The sequence below is a fragment of the Phalacrocorax carbo genome, chromosome Z (assembly GCF_963921805.1).
Source record: "Phalacrocorax carbo chromosome Z, bPhaCar2.1, whole genome shotgun sequence".
Lineage (NCBI taxonomy): Eukaryota > Metazoa > Chordata > Aves > Suliformes > Phalacrocoracidae > Phalacrocorax > Phalacrocorax carbo.
The window spans coordinates 13,110,558-13,128,085 of record NC_087548.1 but is presented as its reverse complement, the minus strand read 5'-3'; the positions used below and the strand labels follow the sequence as shown (position 1 = coordinate 13,128,085).

Genomic DNA, 17,528 nt, shown 5'->3' with positions numbered 1-17,528 from the left:
ACAAGGAGGATCCACTTCAAAGGGGGGAGCCGCTTCATTAAAAAAGTGAAGAAGGGCTTTTGACATGAAGATAAACATCCTGATATGCTTCAAAGCAGTTTCCTCTCCTTGTCCTTAGATACCCTCTCCCACTTCACTTAGTTCTGGATTTTGGAGTTATACTTCTGCCTAATCCATCCTGTGCTGTATCCCAGCTGGGAGGTTGTTTGGAGGGGCAGATGCTGGGTGCTGCTTTGCAGCATGTAAGACCTTCAGGGCATGACCATGAACCCAAATACTCTATCATTGCCTCCTGTCCCACTTATGAAGAGTTAAGAGTTGCTGGTGAAAACGACTCTGTTTCCGCAACATGGTTTTAAAAGAAAGTGCAATAGAGAAGTGCCTGAGGGCTGGCTGGGCTGCCTCTGTGCCCAGAGGTGTCCATCCCTCTGGACACCCCACTAGCAGAGGCTGCAGACCCATCTCTGGCAGCAGATTGGGCATTCAGCAGCCTGGGAGAAAGCACTGAGGTGCAAATGCCGACCGCTTGCACAGGGAAAGATGTGAGGAGGTAGGAGCAGTGTGTGTATGGGGTGCTTGTGGGAGTCACGCTGCACCCCAGTTTACCCCATGGTAAGCCTCTCCTTCAGCATTTGGAGTCAATGAGAAGGATTTTGCAAGGCTCAAGAGCCAGGGTACTGTTCCTAACGCCAACACTCTGTGCTTTTGCTGTGACGGGGGCTTTAGCAGCACGGCCATCAGAGTTGAGCTGTAGGCTGATATGTGGCCGGGGGGTCTGTGTGCCCCTCGCCAGGTCACCCCCTGGGCTTGGGGTGGACCCTTTGGTGCAGAAAAGGGAAGAGGAGGGGCTGGTGCAGTGGGGAAGACACAGGGCTGAGCAGCAGGAGCAGGCAACCACAGGACACAGCCGAAAGCTGCTTGGGGCAGTCGTTTGGGTCATGCTACTAGTACCTCTGCTTTGTGGGAAGGGACCAGGCTCCAGCAGGCACACAGCATCGCCTCCAGGCACTGCGTGCTGGTGAAGGCTGGGAGAGGGGAACAGGGACAAAGGGGTCACTGCCTGCTCCACTGGCACGTGAAAACATGTTATTGTTTCAGTTCCTCCAGACATTATATATAGACTCTGGCCTGGGGCAGGCCACGCAGGAAGGAGAGGATCAGGAGAGTGGTGCAGCTTTGACTTGTTCCAGAGGAGGATAAATCCAGGAACAAAATCTTCCCCCGGCCTCCACTACCCCAGGGGTCTGCTCTTGCCACCCTGGTGGTCGCATGGCTGTTGGGGTGCAGGGAGAGCTGCTCGGTGTGCTGCTGCTGCCCGGTCTTCTGGGATGGAGGAGGAAGGAGCCGTATGTCCTGGCTGCCCAGAGCAGGACCTTCATGGTCCCTGGGCCACCAGGCGGCAGCACTGAAAGCCTGCTGGTATCTGCTGCTGCTTTTACCTCCATTTCCAGCCTGGAGAAGGCCTTGGCATGCCCCAAAAGGAGCCTGCCTTTCTCTCCCCAGGCTTGCCCTGTGTCCTCCTGGCTGTCACCCCAGCCCTTGCAAATGTGGGCACATTGCCTGTGTCTGGAGCGGGAGGGATCTCACCAGGCACGGGGGTTGTTTCAGATGGACAGCTCTAGGAACTGCCAATGGCTTTGGCTATCTCAGACACTTCCCCACCTGTGTTCCCTCAGTGCCAGCCCCTGTTCCCCTTTCTGAAAATATCCGGTGCCTGTGTCCCAAGGCTGGGGTCTTGCTGGGAAGGGGCTGGTGTCCAGCCCTGCCCCACTGCCCCTCTGACAGCCCCTGTGCCCAAGCCACAGAGGGGGATGGGATGGGGACAGAGGGCACCCCAAGCTGTGCTGCATGGAGTGCTTTTGGGGCAGGGAAAGGAGCAGAGGGCACAGTTTGAGTGCCACAGCATGCCCCTGGCTGGATGCCCCCACACCTGTGCAGCAGCCCACTCCACACACCCTGCACTGGAGGCGGGTGTGAAGCAGACCACTGGGGTGGGCTCAGCCCCTTGCACTGAGGGGTGCCCCTCTGTTCTGTTGTGGGGGAAAGCCGGGGGGTGGGCGATGCTTCAGCCCTGGAGCAGGCTGGACTGGGCTGGGGGCTGAGACCCTCCAGGAGCGCCAGAGGCTGCCCTGGGCCACCCCACCCTGGGGACCTGATTCCACAGGGGGATCCCCCTCCTGTGATGTCATGGGGGAGCCCCTTGCCCTTGCCCGACCCCTCCCTGCTGCACCTGACCACTGCCCCACTGCACCCCCTCCCCAGCCCCACCACTGCCCTACTGCACCCCACTGCACCCCCGTGCACCCCATTGCATGCTCAGTCTAAACCTCCCAGCTCCTGCTACTGTGCTGCGAATGCCACCCCATGCACCCCTGATCTCCAACCCGCAGAGCACCCCATTGCAGGCCCTGCTGCAATGCCACTCCCAGCATCCAGCCCCCTGCTGCACCCCATCCCAAGGCACCCCTCATATCAGTTCACCTCTAGATGGGGACCTCCCCCCTCTCTGTGCAGAGGAATGGCCTGCCCCACTGCACTGGCACCCCCAGGGCTCAGGGAATGGGTGCCATGGTGGCTCAGGGCTGGAGGGAGGAGGCTGCAGCCTCCGGTGGGGAGCACAGCAGGACAGCAGGGAGCAAGGCAGGGTGGTGGGGAGCATGGTGGGATAATGGGCATCACAGCAGGATGGCGGAAAGCTCAGTGGGATGATGGGGATCATGTCAGGGTCGTGGGGAGCACAGAATTATGACAGGGAGCATGGCAGGGTGGTGAGGAGCGTGGGTGTCAATAACCTAGAGGTGCCCTCCCATTGCAACTGTACTGGTTGCAAGCGGCAGGGCTCAGGGAGGGAGATACCACCTTTCTCCTACCTTTGCCCACCCCAATCAACCCCTGGGAGGGAAAGCCAGGGTAAACCTGTTTGCAGGCAGTGGCCCCACCACCCTGAGGCTTGGGCCCTGAGCTGCTGGCCAGCAGCCAGCCACTTTGTGCTTCTTGCTCAGGAGCGCAGAGGAGGGTTTGTGTGTGGCTGTGGGAGCACCGTTGGCACTGGCACTGACCCCACTCCCAGTAGCCCCCATGGGCCCCATCTCCCTACCCATTGCATCATGGGACTGGTGTGCCCCCGCAACACAGCCCTTCTTTCTGACCCCAGGCATGCAGCAGGTGTGAGATAAGGGATGGTGCTGTGAAAGGTAATGGGCTTTCCCAGCACTGCTCGCCCACGCTTCTCCCCAGCCAGATGCTGGCTGGGCTGCGACGTTGCTGCTTTCTGGTGCTGTAGCACCTACTGGCCCTGGCTGCCTTGCTGGTGGCCCCATTAGCCATGGCCCTGGCTCCTCTCCCTGGCTTGGCCACACGTGGGGTGCTCCAGCTGGCTGGCAAGTCCTTCTCATCCTGGTGACGTCTGTGGTGGGCCATGAGAAGGCTCTGCACATCATCTGGAGGATCTTGCGTGCCCTAGCAAGCCCCTGGCAGACGGTGTTTCTGGTGGGGCAGACATCCAAGGCAGCAGCGGGCTGCGGTGTGCAGCAGGAAGGGCAGGAGTTCAAGGACATCCTGCTGGGGAGGTAGAGGGACATGTACTGCAACCTCACCCTGGAGGTCATGCACGGCATCCAAGCAGTGCTGGCCCCACTTCATCACCAAGATGAATGACGACTGCTTTGACATGGACTGATTGCCCACCTTGGCTGGGCTTGACCTGGCATGGACCAGCCTCTATGTGTGGTCCCTCTTCTCCTGGGAGAAGCAGCAGGTCATCTACCATTAGCAAGTGGCATATGTCATGGCAGGGTACTGTTCTGACGTCAACCTGCCCTACGCCAGCAGAACTGGCTACATCTTCTCCCTGGATGTGGCCAAGAGATCCTGGAGGTAGCTGGCATGTCTGCCCCATCCACATGGAGGATGTGGGCATCCTGGCGGAGGTGGCAGCAGTACAATCAAGAGCCAGTGACCACTTTGCCAAGCATAATGTGACATGGTGCATCTGCAACTACACTCCCTGATGGTGACCCGTGTCCTGAGCCTGAGAGCGCAAGAAGGGGCTCATTGTAGCATGCTGCAAGCCTACAGCCCCAGCTGCAACAGCCCCAGCTTGGCCGTTGGAAGTGACCTACCAAGGAGCTGGGGACTAAGGGGCCACAGCCGCAGCATGCACTGCCTCCCCACCCCCAGTGCCACCCAGCACCACCTTCCCTTGCAGAAGGATGCAGCCCTTGCCCCAGCTGGGTCCCCTGCATTCCCCAGCCCCAGCAGCAGCCCTGCTCCCCCCTGCAGCCCAGTAGCAGGTCCTCTGGGCTGGGATCCTGCCAGCCCCAGGCATGGCTACAAGCTATCAGGGAGCAGGCAGGGGCATAGAAAATACATCTGCCCCAATGTGTGTGGCCTGGAGTTTCTCAGAGGCTGTAAATAGCCGAGTTCCCCTTCTGCTCATCTCGAAAGTGAGAAGGGGAAGGTCCCCTGGAGAGGGGGAAAGAATCAGTTGATTGTTGTCGCTGGTACAAAAGCTATTTTTAATTTTATTAAAATGTGTCTCTTCTATAAACTTCCAAAATATCTGGGGCCTCTGCTATAAAGATTTGTGCCACATTTGTGTAGCAAAGCAGTTGCCTCTGGGGCCAGGAACAGTGGCACTCATGGGGGTGTGCAGCCGGCAGCAGGGGACACCCGAGGCTCCTCTTTGTGATCTGGGGAGGTGTGGGGAGAGCCGGAGGAACAGGGCATCCCAGGGCTGTCCTCGTAAAGGGGCATGTGGGGGACATAGTGGCTGAGGGGGCCAAGGTGGGTCTGCGGCCGGAGCAAGAGCTGGTGCAGGGTCTCACCCACCTGCACCAGGCTGTGGGAGAGGAGGTGGAGGTGGGAGACTGTGTCGCTGGCCAGGCTCTCCAGCAGCGCCTGCTGCTGCCGCGATGTCTGCAGGATCTGCACCAGCAGCTGCTGGACGCTCTGGAGCAAGCCTGCCACGCTGGACCCTGCAGTGAGAGGGGGGTCAGTGGCAGCAAACCCTTACTATGGCTCCGAGAGCCCCCTGTGAGGCTGTCAGGAAGCTGCAGGGAGGACCCACCATGCAGGCTTGCATCTGATGCCTCTTCACCCGCTGCTGGCTGCTCACTCATGGCAGCTGTCCCAGGGGAGCCCAGGGCTGTGGTGGCCACTCGCAGCGCTTGGTTTCCTCTTCCCATCCCCAGGGACGTCTCACCAGGAAAACCTGACACAGTGGTTTGGCATGGAGGGAGCAACCAGGGCGCTGGAGCCACCCAAGCCCCATGCTCAGCCTGACCCTGCTGCAGAGCCCTAGGTGGGCACTGCCTGTGGGAGCCTCTGCCCTCTGTCCCCATGGGCAGGACAGGACAGAGCTGACCCCCAAGCAGCGGGACTTGCTTGAAGCTGCAGACCCTTACCAGCCTTTTGCTCAGCTCTTTCCTGCTTCAGGGTGGTGTCACAGCCTGGAAAGAGAGCAAGAGCAGACACAGCCTGTGAGCTGTGGCTGCCTTCTGCCCCAGGATGCATAAGCATTGTTGTCTGGGCACGGTACTCACCCAGGAGGGGAAGGGGAGGGAAGCAGCATCCAGCGTCTGCAACGAGAACCATATCAGACCCTGCTCACAGGGCTGAGAGGGTTTACCAGGCCAAGCGGGGCAAGGAAAGCCTTACGTGGCACAGAGCGGGGAGCGGGTGGCACTCCAACGATGCGGTCCCCACTGGCTGCTGGGAGAGAGCAGAGAGGAGAGATGTGCCTTCTGATGGGACCTGCTGAGGGATCACCACCAGCCCGGGTTCTGCCCGGCTTGCCCCAGCCAGCCCCGCAGCCCGACATGCCCTAGCCACAGCTCCACAGCACCCTGCAGGGCCCCAAAGCGCTTCACAAGCTAGATACAAAAGCAGGAGTCACTCACCCACCACTGCAATGCAGCCACCTCTGGGCTGGAAGGCAGCAGAGGCGTAGCAGCGCGCAGCAACGCTACACAACAGATTAGGACTGGAAGTGAAGGAGAATCCCACATCCACTTGAAACTGCAGGGGGAATTTAGGGAGATAGAATGTAATTACCCAGTGTGGATGCTGGCCGGGGCGCCCACGCAAACTAGACCCAGGGACGTATTCTGCATCACCTCAGTGCCAAATCCCTGGGCGTGTGCATAGCAAGGGGGGTGCAGGATCCTCCCCTGGGTGCGCTGCAGGGCAGGGGAGCTGCAGGCACCTCTGGCCCTCACACCCAGTCCTAACTCATCCGAAGCTTTACAGTGTTACTGAGGAAGGGGGGAACCAGGACCTACTGAAGGAAGGGGAGTCACATGCCCTGCAGTGCTGCACAGCCGCAAGACCCCCTGGGCTGGATTTGGGCCACTGTCCCTTAGAGACCTTGGGCCCCATGACTTGCCCTGGGGCAGCCAGCAGCCTTGCCATGCCATCAGGCTGGGTGAGAGCCAGGGCCCCCTCCTGCCCCATCCCAGCCATCCCCATCCCCCCAGGCTCTGGGGCTATCTTGGAGCCAAAGCCTCTGGAGAGAGAAGTCCCAATATCCACATTGGTGAGCATCCCTGCTGAGGGACTCATGATGGGCCTCCCAACCCTCTAAGTCCCCTGTTCCCATCATGCTGGCAGGGCTTGGGCTGGAGCCGTGGCTGTGCAGCCCGGTGCAGCGGGGCAGACTGGTACTTACGGCTCTCTGGCTTGTCCTTCGTACACTGCAGTAATGGGGACAGCAGCACGCCCGGGGCGTCCCTGCCAACATCGTCCTCTGCGGAAGGAGGGTGAGGGAGTGCAGAAAAGAGCTTCAGTAACCAGGAGACGAGGGGTCCCTGCCTCCCCTCAGCTGGTACAAGGCCCACTCCAGCTGCCTGAGCCTACGGGTACCTGGCGGCTCTGGTGAGGATGGGGAGTGGGTGGGAAGGGCTGACCTGCGCTTCCTGGGGGGCAGCTTCACCATGTCTAGAGGAAGAGAAAGAAATTGTCAAGGGACCCTGGGTGGCCATGCAGCACCAGTGCTCCCTCATCAGTACCCCAGACCCAGCCACCCTGCCAAGCCCACCCACCCATGCCCAGCACCCACCTGGCATCCTTCGCTCGCCAAAGACGGGCCGCCCAGCCGCCTTCCAGATGCTCTTCATGGCTCGGTAGTGCGGGGGCAAGCGGGGCGAGTGGCAGCCAGCCCTCCGGCGTGTTTCCCTCTCCGAGTGGAAAGCCTGCTTAAGCGCCTTCCACTTGGAGCGGCACTGGGCCACGCTGCGCCCGTAGCCGGCTGCCGCCAGCCCCCGGGAGATCTCCCGCCACAGCGCCTCATTGGGTCGCGACGTGGAGGCCATGAGCAGGGCGGCCTCCCCCGAGCCCCCCACCAGCGCCAGGAGGCTGCTGACCTCCGCCTGCGTCCAGGCTCGCCCGCGGGGCATGGTGCCGGCGTGAGGGTGGGTGCCGGGGGAAAGCCGGGCCCGGGGCCGGTGGTGAGGCTGGGATGGGCAGGACCCAGCCCCGAGACTCGGCCGCCCGCTCCCGAGGGCGCACCGGGAGTCTGCAGCGCCGGGAGCCGCACCGGGGGCCGCACCGGCGGTCGCACCGGGAACCGCACCGGCGGATCGCCGGGGGCCGCACCGGCGGTCGCACCGGGAGCTGCACCGAGCGCCCCTGCGCTGCACCGGGCGGTGCGCCGGGCGCTGCCGGGAGGCGCCGGGAGCCGCACCGAGCATGTGCAGCCCCGGGAGGAGCCTCTGGGAAACGTAGTCCTGGCCGAGCCACCCAGCCCACTTCATCACCCGGCAGCCCAGTGCAGGGGGTCGGTGTCTGCCCGCAGGCATCCCCGCTGCTGCCTTGCCTGCCCTGCCTGGCCGTCGGGGCGGAGGTGCGCGGTACCGCCGGCAGCCCGGGGCAGGACCATCCCTGGAGGGGCTGGGGGACTCTGCCCCTCACCCCCGAGGGTGCCCTCAAGGCTCCGGGAGAGGAAGGAACACGCCAGCCCCCCTGCTTTCCAAGGCTGAGATGCAGCTGCAGCCCCATGCAAAAAAGGTGGCAGAAACCACTTCTGAGCAAACATCCCATGGCCTTGCTGCTTCGAGAGCGCAGCACAGAGCATGGGGATGTGGACAGGGCCCTGTGTCCTGCTCCCCGGGGGTGACCAGGTCCCCTGCACAGTCCCTAAAACAGATCTACCGAGCACTGAGGGGTTGGGGCAAGCGGAGCAGCCTCGACACGGCTGCCCAGCGCAGCCCTGGCCTCACATCTAAGCTAGCAGCCCTCCTCACTACATGCTGTCCCGAAGCCAGGGGTATGGGGTTCCCTCATGCTGGTGGTAATGCCTGCGTGCTGGCCTGGCTGGGGCTCTCCCTTGTGCTGGTTGCAGGCAGCACCACCTGAGCCTCCAGGGTTGTGGCCCAGGTGGTGCCTCTGGGGACACCACCAGGAAATGATACTTGCCATTTTGCATCACACCCAGCTGACAAAGGGGGCTGGGAGGGGGTTGCCACTTCCCCCGTGTGGTGCAGTGAGAGACTGAAGAAGGGATGGAAGAGGGGGTCACATACGCCGATCTGCGCTTGCCCCCCACACCAGGTAATGTTATGCTGCTCCCTGCCCCTGGCACCCCAACCTTCCTGGCAGGTTCCCTGCCCTCCTGCATCCCCCTGCTCTCTGCTGGGCTATTTCCCCAGCCCTGCTCCCCCTGCTCCCTCCTTTTGGGTGTCTCCAGCCCCATTGCAGACTGCCTCCCCTTGGGGCAGCGGATGCCCACTGCACCCCAGTGCCACAGTGCACACAGGCATCCCCTGCTCTGCTCTATGCCCTGTACCAAGCACTGTCTGCAGGGAAACAACTTCTAGGAGGGTCAAGGGGCTGCAAAAGGGCTCACCCTCAGTTTTCCTGGCCTCCCCTGCTGCTTGCTGAGATCCTGCCCAGGGTTCACAGACCTTTCCTGGCTGGAGGCTCTCCACTGCTCCCACTGAGCCCTAACACCCAGGCTAACTCCCCTTCTCAGCTCCTCAGCAGCCGGTGCGACTGCCCTGGTGCTGGGCAGCCCTCAGCCTGGCTGTCCTGTCCCTGCTGCTCCTCCTGGCACAAATCATCCTTGCCGGCTTGAGCTTCCACTGTGAGTATCTGCTTGTGAACAGACCTGTTTGGCCAGGGTCCTGGGATCGGGGTTGGCACCATGGGGCCCGTGTACCAACAGGCAGAGCTGCAGCTTGCCCACAGAGCTGGGCCCTCCTGCTTGGGTCCACAGATGTTGCAGTTTCTGGGGCAAGCAGGGAAATTGATGAGGCAAGACCTCACCTGGGAGAGGAAGGTGGGGGGGCAGTGTGGGCTCAGGGGTGGTGCTGGGGCATCCCCACCATCCCATGGCAATGAACTGAAGACAGGAAGGAAAGCAGTGACACTTAAGTCAAAAGGCAGAAGCACTTTCCCCGAAAGCCTGTCATGTGATGGGCTCCAAACCACAGCAGAAACTGCAAAGACGTTCACATGCTTGGCTGGCAGGTCGTCTAAAGGGGGGATGCCCTCAGGTGGAGCTATGGGGCTGTCCTGTGGGAGAGGGCACTGGGTTCTTCTGGGAGCAGTAGCCCAGGGTTGGTGGAGACACTCCTGTGTGATTCTGTAGATTTAGGACAACAGGCTAGCTGTACCCATGGTCCCTGGAGCATGGAGGAGAGCCTCAGCTATGGACAAAAGACACTGCAAGGTAAGGGAGCCCAGCAGGCTCCTGGGTGAAGTTTGGAGAGGGCCTGGCTGCTCCTTTCAGGAGGCAGGATCTGTCTCTACTCCAGAACATGCCCCGGCCAAGTCTTCCTTCACCCTTGCTGCCTGTCCCCTGGCTCATGGCATGGAGGGCTGCCTCAGTGCTGCTGAACAGGCTGCACTGCTGGAACCCCTTTGGAAGAGATGGCCCCAGTGCAGCTCAGCGTCACCTGGGCATGCCACCAGCACCAGGCTCATAGCTGCCACGAGTATCCGTGTGCCAGACAGAATCGGGTGCTCATCTTTCGACTAGTCTCTGGTGAAGCTGAAATCTTGACTGCAATCTCAGGACTTTGCAAATGACGTTTGTATCACACTCCCAAACCTGGAGCTCCCCTCCCCGACCAACTTGCCTGATGCCAGCACCTTCATGTAAACAAATCATGTCCCCTGGGGTTCCCACTGGGGCTGTGATATGGGAACTGGGCTCCAGGGTAAGAGCAAGCAGAGAGTCCTCTCTGTGGGGCAGCCATAGGAGTACATTGGTTTGGTTGGCACCCTGGTGGTCCCTTGTCACCTTCCTGTCCCCTGGGCTGGGGGCTAGTGGCAGCCCCTGCTGGCTGCCCTGTCCCAGCTGCTCCTGCAGGCTGAGTTTCTGTGTGCAGGGCAATGCCAGTTCTGCCCAGCTGGCTGGCTCTGGGATGCGGGGCGGTGCTACTACTTCTCCTCTGCCAGAAAGACCTGGGAGCAGAGCAGAGACGACTGCTGCTCCAGGCGAGCACAGCTGGTCACCATCCAAGGCAACACCACCCTGGTGAGTGCACCTAGCCTGACCTGTCCAACTCCCTGTGGGCATTGGGCTGCACTGGCGACCACCTCAAGGTCCCTCAGCTGTCACCCAGCCACCACCAGCACCGTCTCAGCTCCCTGGCTGTGGCCCATGTCCCCAAAGCCCAGCCAAGCCTCCGGGCAGGGAGCTGGCGATGCTGTGCCTATACTGCACAGCCCCTATCACTAACTGCATGGCTGCGGCTGGGTGTCCCGCAGGGAGCTCATGTGGGTCCTCTCCTGTGCTAGGCTTTCCTGGTGCGCACAGCCAACAGGGAGATCTTTCATGTGGGGCTGAAGCGGGATGGCTACAGATCTGACTGGAAGTGGCTGGACGGCACTGCACTGAAGGGGTGAGGCTGTCAGCTTGTCCCCAGCTGGGGCTTGGGAAGTGACAGGGGGACAAGCAGCCTACTGGCATGCAGGGATGTGGTCCACATTTTGGCCACCTGTCATCTTCCCAGGGCTCCACTGGGGCATTTTAGGGAAGGGAAGACTGCAGGTGCCTGACCCTCGTGCCCACACCCTGCCTGGGTGAGGGGCTGGTGGGGTCCCCCAAAAGAAGATTCCCGTGCTTTGCTTGGTGCAGCTGGTGCTGAGTCCTGCTGGGAGGGACCTGAGGGTGCTGTGTGCATGATGGGGCTGGGGGCTGCATGTCAAAGAGGCAGGGGTAGGAGATCAGAGCATGTGTCCTAATTGGGAGGAGGGTAGCAGGGGGCAGTGCTCCATGGTGAGGGTGAGCTTTGCCCCCACAGCATCTCTCTGAAGCCTCTGGTCCCTGACTGGAGGAGGTGCTGATGGGACAACTGCAAGTCCGTCCTCCCTGCCCATCCCATCTCAGCCCTCTCTCTCCCTGCAGGCTCTTCTCAATCCAGCGCTACACCAGCTCTTTCACTGCCTGTGGCAGGGTGTCAGGCTCCGGACTATCAGGTGGTCTGTGCAAGGACGCCCTTGGCTGGGTCTGCGAGCAGGACGCAGCCACCCTGCAGTGGCTCCGGTCCACACCCCCTGCCTTGCTCTGGGGAAACACCACCTACACTTGTGTGGGGCCCTGATGACCTCCAGCCTGTCCCACCACCCTGTTCCCTGCCCGACTCCAGTGCGTGGGAATCGACGGGTGCCACTACACCCTCACTCAGACCTATTTTCCCCCTGGATCTCTGCACCTTGCCAATAAACGCTGGCACTTGGATGCTGTGGCTGGCTTTGGGGGATGAGGGTGGTGGGGTGAAGGTGCATGCTCCAGTTCACTGACTCACTCATATGACTGCCTGATGGTCAATAGCAGCTGCTGCGGCAGTGAAGGAAGTGGCTGAGAGCCATCTTTGACCCAAGTGTCCTCATGGCCTGATGGCACGTGGAGCAGCTCCTGTGAGGCTGGAGCAGGTGTCCCCAGAGCTCTGGGATTCCTGATTGTGGTGGCTGCCTGGAGTTTATGCTTCTTGGGAAACGCAGCGGGAAGATGACACCTGCTTTGCCTTCCCCTCCCCAGACCACAACCCCAGCGCTCGCAACATCTCCTCAGTCCCAACCTCCAGCCACAAAGAATCTCAGAGGTCGCTGTTGAAAGGCAGCTTTCAGAAAGGGTGCTGAGCTGGGGACCAGTTGCACATATCTCTGGACACAGCCGTTTCCTGGGGACAGGACTGGAGGTGTGTAGGGGTGCTGGTCCTGCAAGGCCACTCTCCATCATCTCTGCAAGAGCAGGGGAAGTCCTTCATCACTGGAGAAAGGCAAAAATCGCACCCAACTTCAAAGGGGACAGGAAGGAGGTTAGAAAGGTAAAGGCTGAGCAGCTTCCACGCCATCCCCAGGAAGAAGGTGGAGCACGTCCTCCCAGGCACACAGTGGTCCAGGCCCAGGGAGGACATGGTGGTGGCTGGGGGGGAGCCAGGCAGCATTTACTAAGGGCAAGTGGCACCTGCCCAACCTGCCTGCCTGCTGATGTGGGAGCACTGGGGTGGGGACAAGGCGTGAGCAATGGGGGCCATTTATTGTGACGCTTTGAGGTCTGGGACATGGTTTCCCATGGTCTCCTTGCTGACAGAATGGGGATATGTGGCCAGAAAAAAGGGAGAAGAGCAAGAGGTCATGTTGCAATGTGGAAACCCCTTTTAGGTCTTAGGGCAAACATTTCTGCACAGCAGCAATGCTCAAACCCTGGAGCAGATAACAGAGAGGGGCAACCTCCATCCTGGATGGGACCAGCCTCAGAGCCACCTGTTCCCATACGGAAGCCATCACCACTCTCCTCTGCCCCAAGGATTTGGATTGATTATTGATACAATGAACCCTGAAGCTCTGTCCAGCACCCTACCCCTAAGCTGCACCCCACCACCGTCCCAGGGGACCTGAGCAGTTTCAGGGTGTGGAATGGGACAGGATGGTGGCCCCAAGGCTAAAGCAGGGCACCAGTGCCCATGGCTGTGCCATTCAGCTCCTGTCTGCCACACTTCACAGCAAACTTCTGCTTCTGCAGAAACCAGCCGCACATCTTTGCCCCCTGAGAGGGGGGGCAAGGGCAGAACAGCAGGAGCTGTCAGGGCCATCGGGGCAGCGAAAGGCACGGCGAACAAAGTCAGTGGAGAGATGACCTTATGCCTTCCCCCTCCCACACAGGGCTTGGGCTGGGCAGCAGCCCGTCTCCTGGTGCCTGCCCAGTCTGAGGAGGCCACAGCCAACATCCTCACTTTGCTCTGAGGCTGGGCGATGTGCGAGAGCCTACAAGGCCTGGTGGGTCTCAGCTTGGAGGGATTTCCTCCTGGGGGGTGTTATGGTTTCAATATAGACCACCTGTGTTGTGCCAGCAGCACGCAGCTCTGGCATGGACATTCCTGGGAGTCCCTCCTGCCACATGCAGAGGACCGAGCCCACACAGTCACTGCATCCAGTCTCCCGAGCAGGAGCTGGCATGGGGAAGGTGGCAGGGCTCTCAGGGCTCCTCGCAGCCTGGCGAGGCAGATGCAGAATGTGCTGCCTGGGGTAGGGCTCAGTCACCTCCCACTCCCCGAAGCAAGAGCGGCCTCAGAAATAAACCCACTCTTTGCAAATAGAGCAAGTACTTCTGCTTTTCTGCACATGAAGAAGTGGCTCCACCCTACGCAGTCTTGGCCACTGCCTGCCACCCCATCGTGGTGCAGCAGGGCAGGACCCACTCCCCGGACTGCCACTGCCCAGGGCAGCGCCTGCCCACATGGCCCAGAGCGTGGTCTACGCTGACCTGAAGTTTGCCACGGCCCCTCCACAGTCTGCCGCCGCCTGCCCCGCAGACCCCGATGAGGACGACAGCCCCTACGAGAACCTGCCGCTGGGGCCAGTGCCTGCAGAGCCCAGCCCAGGTGAGAGCCCGGCCATGGCCCCGCCGTGGGGATGCCCCGGCACAGGGTGGGCGCTGGGTGGTGGCAGTGGGGTGATGCCCGTGGGCGTTCTTCTCTTACAGGGCGCTGGCCCCGGCGTTGGCGTGTCCCCGTGGGGCTGCTGACAGCCAGCCTGCTGCTGCTGCTGGTGGTCGCTGTGGCCCTGGGGGCTTGCTGTGAGTCGGGGCCAGGGCCGCAGGGTGGGGTGCAGCTGGCAGGGGCGCACTGGGAGCAGCTTTGGAGCTGGGCGAGGGCCGGGCTGCTGGGGTGCTGGTGCTGGTGGCCCACAGGCAGAGCTGCTTCTTGCGTGGCCTCCCTGAGCTGCTCCTCATCTGCCTGCACTGCCTTCCCACTGCCTCCCACTGCCTTCCCATTGCCTTCCCGCTGCCTCCCAATTCCTTCCCAATGCCTTCCTGCTGCTTCCCGCTGCCTTCCCACTGCCTCCCAATGCCTTCCCATTGCCTCCCATTGCCTTCCCACTGCCTTCCCACTGCCTTCCACTGCCTTCCACTGCCTTCCCGCTGCCTTCCCACTGCCTCCCACTGCCTTCCTGCTGCCTCCCAATGCCTTCCCATTGCCTCCCATTGCATTCCCACTGCCTTCCCATTGCCTTCCCGCTGCCTTCCACTGCCTTCCCGCTGCCTTCCCACTGCCTCCCACTGCCTTCCACTGCCTTCCACTGCCTTCCCGCTGCCTTCCCACTGCCTCCCACTGCCTTCCTGCTGCCTCCCAATGCCTTCCCATTGCCTCCCATTGCCTTCCTGCTGCCTTCCAATGCCTTCCCACTGCCTTCCACTGCCTCCCACTGCCTTCCCACTGCCTTCCTACTGCCTTCCCTTTGCCTCCCATTGCCTTCCCACTGCCTTCCCATTGCCTTCCCAATGCCTTCCCACTGCCTCCCACTGCCTTCCTGCTGCCTCCCAATGCCTTCCCGTTGCCTCCCATTGCCTTCCTGCTGCCTTCCAATGCCTTCCCACTGCCTTCCCACTGCCTCCCACTGCCTTCCTACTGCCTTCCCATTGCCTCCCCGTTGCTTCCCCATTGCCTCCCTTCAACTTTCTGTTTCCTCCCACTGCTTCCCCTTTCCTCCCCTCCCCTTGCCACCATTGGGGCTTCCTTTCCCTCCCCACTGGCACCCCCAGGACTGCCTCTACCCATGGTCTGTCACCCTTGTCCCACTCCCCCTAGCAAGGGCCATGCCCTGAGCAGGGGCAGTCCTGTGTCCCTGTGCATGGGCTGTCCCATGCCGGTGCCCCAGCTCACCCCCCTGTCCCCAGACTGGCAGGTCACCCGCAGCCTGCGGGACGCCTCCCAGGAGCATGCGGCCGAGCAGGGCCGCCTCTCGCAGGAGGTGAGCGCGCGGGAGCAGAGCCTGGAGCAGATGCGCCTGGAGCTGGCGTGGGCCAGAGCGGAGCTGCAGCGAGCGTGGCAGGAGGGCAACAGCAGCCGCCTGGAGCTGGGGAGCCTGGATGCCGAGCTAAGGCGCGTCACGGATGTCCTGGGGAAGACAGAGAAGGAGATGCAGGAGGTGCAGGGGAAGCTCAACAGCAGCGAGAGCACTGTGAGCAGCCTGCGCGCCTGCGTGAATACAGGTAGGGCCGTGGCGGTGTGGGGGGACAGGCAGTGATACTGCCGGGGAGATGTGGGGGCTGATCACAGCCAGGCTGGGCCCCCCGAGCATCCATAGGTGGGCAAGCGCCTGAGTGTGTCCCTGCCCCCAGATTGCTGCCCCTTGGGCTGGGTGCTCTACAGGGGCAAGTGCCTCTTCATCTCGGTGGAGAAGAAGAGCTGGTACGAGAGCCGTGATGACTGCCGAAGCAAATCTGCTCAGCTGCTGGTCCAAGGCAACTGGCCGTCATGGACCGTGCCGGTACAGAGCCGGGGGGGCTGCGGCACCCCAGGAGGGTGGGGGCGATGGTGGGGCTGGGCAGAGCCCTGTGGGTCCAGCGGCAGCGGCACCTGCAGAGTTGCTGGGGTGGCACCGTGAGCCGCGAGTTCCCATTCTGGCGGGCTGTGGAGAGGAGCACAGCTGGCCTCGGTGCTCCCGAGCATCAGGTGGGTGCTGGGCATGGGGCAGGTGGTCAACACCTCCTCTCCCCCCAGTATTTTGTGCAGGGGTATCGTGCCTCATACTGGGTTGGAGGGACATCTCAAAGTCATAATGATAAATCTGATGGGCGGTTCAACAACTGGTCTAAAGAGTAAGTTGTTCCTTGCTGGCCACCTACAAGTCTCCCATCTTCACAGCCATGGCCACAGTACTGGGTGCTGCCAGGGCATCTGTCCCAGCCATGGGACTAATGCTTGGTCACGTCAGTGCCTTCCTGCCCAGGCTAAGGGGCCCGGGGTCTGCAGCTGTGTGGGGGTACTACAGGGCTGGCAGCAGGCTGGGAGCTTGATGGTAGCACCTCTCACATGCTCCTTCTATTCTGTTAACAGTTTCACCTACGGCTGTGCAAAAACAGCCTATGGGACTGTAAGCATCACCTACTGCTCACAGTCTTTTCCATGGATCTGTGAGAAGCCCCCAGATCTGAGCAGCCTATCCAAGACCTCCTTTCCTCTCCCAGCCAACAGTGAAATGTGAGACCCCTTTTCCATCACAGGACTGAGGAACAGGAGCTGGGGGTGCACAACAAAGACACCCTTTCCCTCCTGCACAGCCACATCCATGTGCAATGTTTCCGCAAATGCATCACAAAGCTCTGGGGATAGAGGTTGGGAAAGATGCTGTCTAAGTTTTAAAACATGACTTACAGAAAAGAGACTGTGTTTCTTTGTCCCACACTAATGCCTGTGCTCACATCCACAGTCCTGGCTCTCTAGCCCTGGCTTCTGTGACATAGGGATTGGATGCTGGTACCGAGCCCTACTCATCTCTGCTGCTTTCCTCTGACACTGGTTTGAGAGGTGCCTCTTGCACCTCATGAAGCTGGGTATGATGGTGCTATTGGTGTCCCCAAGTTGTCCCCCTTGGGGAGTCCTTCTGTTTTACTGGGTGCTCATCACCTCTGTCACTGGCTGTTGCTGGCTCCTGTCCTGCCCTTTCTCCTCCCTCCATCACCTGCCATTGACCACAACCTGTCCCAGGGCTGAACTTTGTTCTCTCCATCAGAGAAGAACCTTGATCCTGGGAAGAACATGGATGGTGGTCATGCCCTGACCACCAGGGCATATGGTGGTCCAGGCCCAGGGAGGACATGGTGGTGGCTGGGGGGGAACCAGGCAGCATTTACTAAGGGCAAGTGGCACCTGCCCAACCTGCCTGCCTGCTGATGTGGGAGCACTGGGGTGGGGACAAGGCGTGAACAATGGGGGCCATTTATTGTGACGCTTTGAGGTCTGGGACATAGTTTCCCATGGTCTCCTCAATGGCAGAGTGAGGAGACATGGCCAGGGGAAGGGGAGAAGGTGGGTGGAAAACTGGATAGCAGGAGGGCTGCAGGGGGGTGTCAGCAATGCCCCATCCAGCTGGCAACATCTCTGTGGGGTCCATCCTGGGGCCAATGCTCCCTGAAGCCTTCACCAGTGCCCTGGATGGTGGGATTGGGGTGTTCTCTGCCAGCTGTGGGGCAATACCAAACTGGGCAATAGAGGGTATACTGTAGGGCAGGACTGTTGTTCACAGAGGTTGAAGGGAGCCTGCTGATACTGAGTGGGGGAAAGGGTGAGTCCTGCAGC

The 17,528-nt window shown here is 61.0% G+C and overlaps 3 protein-coding genes across 4 annotated transcripts; 2 read left to right on the top strand and 1 right to left on the bottom strand.

Moving 5' to 3' along the window:
• Positions 1-4,490: 4,490 nt before the first annotated feature.
• On the bottom strand, positions 4,491-7,876 carry LOC135310607 (uncharacterized). Its single transcript, XM_064438745.1, is given in 10 exon segments — positions 4,491-4,976; positions 5,069-5,212; positions 5,406-5,450; positions 5,544-5,579; positions 5,659-5,712; positions 6,668-6,745; positions 6,862-6,936; positions 7,058-7,424; positions 7,426-7,724; positions 7,852-7,876. Coding segments are annotated over 10 exon segments (1,461 nt in total). The 3' UTR covers positions 4,491-4,638.
• A 622-nt stretch (positions 7,877-8,498) lies between these two features.
• LOC104053626 (killer cell lectin-like receptor subfamily G member 1) lies at positions 8,499-11,546 on the top strand. The gene is made up of 6 exons (XM_009515086.2): positions 8,499-8,547; positions 8,969-9,079; positions 9,587-9,667; positions 10,329-10,477; positions 10,741-10,844; positions 11,351-11,546. The coding sequence occupies exons 1-6, from the start codon at positions 8,499-8,501 to the stop codon at positions 11,544-11,546; spliced, it is 690 nt and encodes a 229-aa protein (XP_009513381.2).
• A 2,065-nt stretch (positions 11,547-13,611) lies between these two features.
• LOC104045200 (B-cell differentiation antigen CD72-like) lies at positions 13,612-16,612 on the top strand. 2 transcript variants are annotated; one of them, XM_064437920.1, is made up of 6 exons: positions 13,612-13,829; positions 13,931-14,023; positions 15,125-15,439; positions 15,569-15,717; positions 15,951-16,048; positions 16,287-16,612. In XM_064437920.1, exons 1-6 carry the CDS (start codon positions 13,685-13,687, stop codon positions 16,432-16,434), a joined length of 948 nt encoding a protein of 315 aa, XP_064293990.1. In that variant the 5' UTR covers positions 13,612-13,684; the 3' UTR covers positions 16,435-16,612. The 2 variants fall into 2 exon arrangements, with proteins under 2 accessions (XP_064293990.1, XP_064293991.1); XM_064437921.1 differs by lacking the exon at positions 15,951-16,048.
• Positions 16,613-17,528: the final 916 nt, after the last annotated feature.

What these genes read in the sequence shown, in the direction of transcription:
- LOC104053626 (XM_009515086.2), top strand. Translation starts at nt 8,499, where the DNA reads ATGGAAGAGGGGGTCACATACGCCGATCTGCGCTTGCCCCCCACACCA. An exon ending in GCGCTTGCCCCCCACACCAG is followed by an intron (nt 8,548 to 8,968) that starts GTAATGTTATGC and finishes TCCCCTTCTCAG; the next exon opens with CTCCTCAGCAGCCGGTGCGA. An exon ending in GACGGCACTGCACTGAAGGG is followed by an intron (nt 10,845 to 11,350) that starts GTGAGGCTGTCA and finishes CTCTCCCTGCAG; the next exon opens with GCTCTTCTCAATCCAGCGCT.
- LOC104045200 (XM_064437920.1), top strand. Translation starts at nt 13,685, where the DNA reads ATGGCCCAGAGCGTGGTCTACGCTGACCTGAAGTTTGCCACGGCCCCT. An exon ending in GCCTGCAGAGCCCAGCCCAG is followed by an intron (nt 13,830 to 13,930) that starts GTGAGAGCCCGG and finishes CTTCTCTTACAG; the next exon opens with GGCGCTGGCCCCGGCGTTGG. An exon ending in GCGCGCCTGCGTGAATACAG is followed by an intron (nt 15,440 to 15,568) that starts GTAGGGCCGTGG and finishes CCCTGCCCCCAG; the next exon opens with ATTGCTGCCCCTTGGGCTGG.